The 4890-nt window shown below is 37.3% G+C and overlaps 1 protein-coding gene across 1 annotated transcript in view; it reads left to right on the top strand.

The window, feature by feature from the left end:
* The window catches only part of LOC105130827 (chorismate synthase, chloroplastic-like), a 6392-nt gene extending 1940 nt beyond the window's left edge, over positions 1–4452 (top strand). Inside the window, exons 3-15 of the mRNA XM_011033508.1 lie at positions 6–138; positions 254–404; positions 488–564; positions 647–705; positions 1074–1157; positions 1258–1350; positions 1751–1831; positions 2207–2338; positions 2516–2618; positions 2774–2868; positions 2975–3040; positions 3699–3783; positions 4031–4452. Coding sequence (XP_011031810.1) covers positions 6–138; positions 254–404; positions 488–564; positions 647–705; positions 1074–1157; positions 1258–1350; positions 1751–1831; positions 2207–2338; positions 2516–2618; positions 2774–2868; positions 2975–3040; positions 3699–3783; positions 4031–4179 — 1308 coding nt within the window. The 3' untranslated portion in view covers positions 4180–4452. The remainder of the gene's footprint in view (positions 1–5; positions 139–253; positions 405–487; positions 565–646; positions 706–1073; positions 1158–1257; positions 1351–1750; positions 1832–2206; positions 2339–2515; positions 2619–2773; positions 2869–2974; positions 3041–3698; positions 3784–4030) is intronic.
* Positions 4453–4890: the final 438 nt, after the last annotated feature.

The raw sequence follows: 4890 nt of genomic DNA, 5'->3' as shown, positions 1-4890 counted from the left end.
CTTCTTTTACTCTTCCTTCCAAGTCCTTCCTCGATTCCCCAAGAATCGATACCGCTTCGCTCTCGTCCGGCCACCTCCGTAAACTCTCATTCTCCTCCGTTCAGATCTCCTTCCGCTCACGTCTTCCAAAGAAACTCCGTAACGACAACCTTACTCATTCAATTAATCTCTCCCTGTCGTTTTTTTCTTTAAAATATTAATTTAGGTTCACTGACCTTGACAACTAAGTTAAGTTAATTTCATTGATTTGCAGAAATAAATGCGGCCGGTAGCACATTTGGGAATAATTTTAGAGTAACGACATTTGGTGAGTCACACGGTGGTGGTGTTGGTTGTATAATCGACGGATGTCCTCCACGCATCCCGCTCTCCGAATCTGACATGCAATTTGATCTAGACAGAAGGTTTTTTTTCTCCTCGCGGATTTCTTATAGAATTACTTGTGTGCATTGTTTTGTGGCTGAAAGTAGTTGTATGTTGTGTACAGGAGGCCTGGTCAGAGCCGAATTACGACTCCAAGAAAAGAGACGGATACCTGCAAGATATCTTCCGGTGTTTCTGAAGGTTTTATTTAGTTTTTTTTTTTTTTGGTATTGCTGGTGTTGGTTTTTGATGTGCTGATCTGTTGGTGGTGTTTTAACTGCAGGACAGACTACTGGGACGCCTATTCATGTATTTGTGCCAAACACTGATCAGAGAGGATTTGTGAGTATTTATTGAAATTTGGCATTGCATATATTCGGTGGTTAATTTAGCTGAAAAGGGTAAAAATAGAGTGTGTTTTTGGCAAAATTTATGATGGATGCAAAATGATCGTGCGATTGTAGCCTTAAAGAATGTTTCCTAGGATTTTCAAAATGTTACTCTTCTTTGTACGCTATGATGGTGACTCAATGTATATGTGATTGCTAAAAGAAGTTGAGGCTCTGGATTTAATTTGAAAGCTGCGGAATGAAATAAGTAATAGGGTGTCTATTTACTTGGAAAGGCACGTGTACTTCTTGGTTGGCAATCTGTTTTTGTAGTTTCTAAGGAGCTGAGAAGGTCTCATTCCTATTTTGTTGAATTTTCAGGATTACAATGAAATGTCTGTTGCTTACAGGCCTTCACATGCAGATGCAACTTATGACATGAAGTATGGTGTTAGATCAGTTCAGGTAGTGTATTTAAGCAATATGTAGTCTCTAATTATAAAGATACTGTTGGTGTTGTTGTGAAATGCAAGTGTGACCTAGTTTCTTTGGATTCTAATATAAGGGTGGGGGTAGATCTTCAGCAAGAGAAACAATTGGAAGAGTTGCCGCTGGAGCTGTTGCAAAGAAAATTCTTAAGCTATATGCAGGAACTGAGGTGTGTTTATTAACTCTTGGGTGTAGAAAAACTTGTTCTATTTTGATTCCCTGTTGAGGACAAATGATTATATATTTCATTTTGTTTCGATTCCCTGTTGAGGACAAATGATTATATCTTGGGGTTATTGGGCCTGTCAGTTTTATAGCTCACTTGCATGTTTGATTTTTGTGTTACTTGTATGGATAGTGCTTGAGTATCCTGCATAAATGTTGCTATCTTCGGAATTTTAATTTTTGTTTCCAAATGTATGATGGATGGTAATAGATTTTAAACGTCTTTAAATAAGTTCACTTAATTGTAAAGATTTTGTCGTCAGAATTAAAAAAATGCAGTTATTCTAAGAGTGTATTTTTTCTTTTTTCATTGTATTTTCCCTTAACATTTGTTTTGTCTTCAGATTCTTGCTTATGTCTCTCAAGTCCACAAGGTTGTACTTCCTCAAGGAGTGGTTAATCATGACTCTCTTTCACTTGATCAGGTATGAATGAATTCTGTAGTATGTTTTTTCGAAGAACTTTTATTTTGGGATTCATTAGCCATGTGAGAAGTAGACTAAGAAGTTTCTCCATATTTCTGGGATGTCAGTCTTGTTTCGCTAGTGGAAGAGTCCTTTTTAGCAAGAACCTCCCACAACTCTGAGTGCCTTGATTTGTTGCTCAAAGTGTTACAATACTTCAACAACTGTAAAATTATATTTGGACTTCTGAAAGTTTGTCTGGGAAGTAGTAACATTTTATAAATCAGAAAGTGTAGTTCCGTCCTTCTGGAGATTTTTATTAATGGGCTTCCTTTAGTTTTTGACTGACTTATTATCTGCACATAGTCTGACCCAGCCAATATGCCACCTTAACAGATAGAGAGCAATATTGTCAGATGTCCAGATCCTGAATATGCAGAGAAGATGATAGCTGCCATCGATGCTGTCCGAGTGAAAGGGGATTCTGTTGGTGGTGTTGTCACTTGTATTGTAAGGAATGCACCGCGTGTAAGTATTGACTCTCTCTCTATCCTCATGCAGCATGCATGTAATGTGCATGATGTTTCTTTGTCAGGTTTTGAATTGTTCAAAGAAGTTTCTAGATCCTAAAATTCCAAGGCTCATTTGTATGACTTGTTATAGCACAATCTTTGCCTGCTATTAAAATCTGTAACTGTATGGCAGGGTCTTGGTTCACCAGTCTTTGACAAACTTGAAGCTGAGCTTGCTAAAGCTGCTATGTCACTACCTGCAACAAAGGGCTTTGAATTTGGGAGTGGATTTGCAGGTTGAAAACTATTATATGCATCTGGCACCTAAGTTTTTCAATCAAATTTGGTGATTCGTAGTGATATACTTAGGATGCTACCATGCTGTTTGCATTTCTATATTGCTATATTTAAGCCAATTCTAAGTCTTAATCTATGATAAAAATCATTGCAGGTACTTTCTTGAGTGGGAGCGAACATAATGATGAGTTCTACACAGATGAACATGGAAGAATACGAACAAGAACAAATCGATCTGGTGGAATACAGGTGCCTGTTTGATTTGATTCTGGATCTTTTTCTAATTTTGGTATTTTGGTAAAGATGTATCCCTTGATGAGCATCACTTTTGACACTTCCTTCTGTTGGTGATCAGGGAGGAATATCAAACGGTGAAATTATAAACATGAGAATAGCTTTCAAGCCAACATCTACAATAGGAGTAAGATTGATCTATCTACACACACCAATATTCGTGCATGCATTTATGTGTATGCTTAGCAATTTATTTATAAGATGCAAATTTTCTTCATGCAAAGATCATGTCTTTATCATCATATTTGTACCCATTCTGTTTGGTTGAGGTGCTTTACCATGTTTTTCACCGTACCCATGAGCCTGGGATTGGTTGGTAATTCAATATAATCATCCTGGGTTCAAATCCAAAGTGAGGATGCAAGAAAGAGTTCCACGAATGCACCAGCCCAGGCTTGCCTAGACCCGAATAGGAGGGATTTAGTCTCGATGTGCAAAAGTTGGCCTTGGATATTTGTGACCATTAAGTCATTGAAAAATGGAAGAAAGATCATATTAGTTTAAGGTCCATACCTTTTCATGTGCTCTGTGTGTTAACCCTATCTTGGGATTTTCTAGCAAGGACTGGTAGTTTGGAACCACATGTATGTCATGAACAGCAAACAGGTGCTGCTCTTTCAGGTTTCTTAAGATTTGCCGGAAGTACCAGATTGTTTTTCACATATTATGCTTCTACTACTCTTATTGATTCATTAAGCTATGCTCGTATATTTGAATATACTTTTCAAATATTTGCATGTAGTTTATTCCATATTCCATATTTATTTTGTGTGCTGGTTTTGCAGAGGAAGCAACATACAGTTACCAGAGATAAAAAGGAGATAGAACTAATAGCTCGTGGTCGCCATGATCCCTGTGTTGTCCCACGAGGTGTGTCCTCGGATAGTAGGATGAGATTTCAAATATTTGAGAAATATTTTAGAACTTTGATGATTTGATCAATCTTAACCAAACTAATCCTCAATATTAAACTAGCTGGAGTGGGCTTGTAGGCTATATATTATCATCATTAAGGAAAATTGAAGAGAACCAATGTTTGCTCATGTATGTTTTCTAGTTTGATAGTGAAAGATAAATTTCCTCTAAGAGTATGCTTTTGTTTGGGATGGTAATGCAGCGGTACCAATGGTGGAAGCTGTGGTAGCCTTGGTGCTGATGGACCAGTTGATGGCACAATACTCACAAAGTTTTCTTTTTCCCATCAATCCAGACCTCCAAGAACCCTTGACAATGCCAAGACTTGAGGCAGCCAACGCATCTGTATGAAAGGTGACAGTTGCTGTAACATATTTTTCAGTTCTATATTAGTGCTACCAAGGTTCGCAACCAAGTTTCCTTGCTAAGACGTGTGGAATTACAAGTTAAATTTTGCTTTTCTTGATTACTTGAGCATGTTGTTGTAATATCTAAAATTGCTTACGCTTCTTCTCAACACCTGTCTCTCATGGCAAAACTTGAGCAGATATCCGCTATCCGCTATTATTTAATATTTATCAATAAAGAAATCTGTATAATCAAAGAAACTGGTGAATTTTTCTCTCGCGTTTATTTATTTATTTTTGCATTTTGTATAAATTGAAGCTTTCATAAAATTCGCAGAGATCAGCTGAAAGGACCCAGCTCCTGTCATATCCTGCTTTCTGGAAGCTGATTAAGCGATTGATTTTTGATCGAGATACTGATAATAGATTGGATTTTGTGTTGTCAAAGTTATATCTTGCGCGACAAAAATGATGGTTAGTGATAAAATTAAATCTTGATCTCGATTTGTTTGCCATGTACAGATTAAAACTGTTTAGAAGTTGTCGTTTTGAGAGGAGATTCTGCAATGGATACCTCGATATAATCCTGCGTTCATGCTTGTGAAAACTATAGCTACAGAGGGATTAAGCGCTTGAGCACTAATGTGAACTAGCGCAGAGTAAAGGAAGTAAGAAACCCATCAAGGACTGAAAATGAAAATAACTTGGTGCTTAG

Source organism: Populus euphratica, unplaced genomic scaffold, assembly GCF_000495115.2.
Source record: "Populus euphratica unplaced genomic scaffold, PopEup_1.0 scaffold29.1, whole genome shotgun sequence".
NCBI lineage: Eukaryota > Viridiplantae > Streptophyta > Magnoliopsida > Malpighiales > Salicaceae > Populus > Populus euphratica.
Note: the sequence above shows the minus strand (reverse complement) of the source record. Positions and strands in the feature narration are given on the sequence as shown.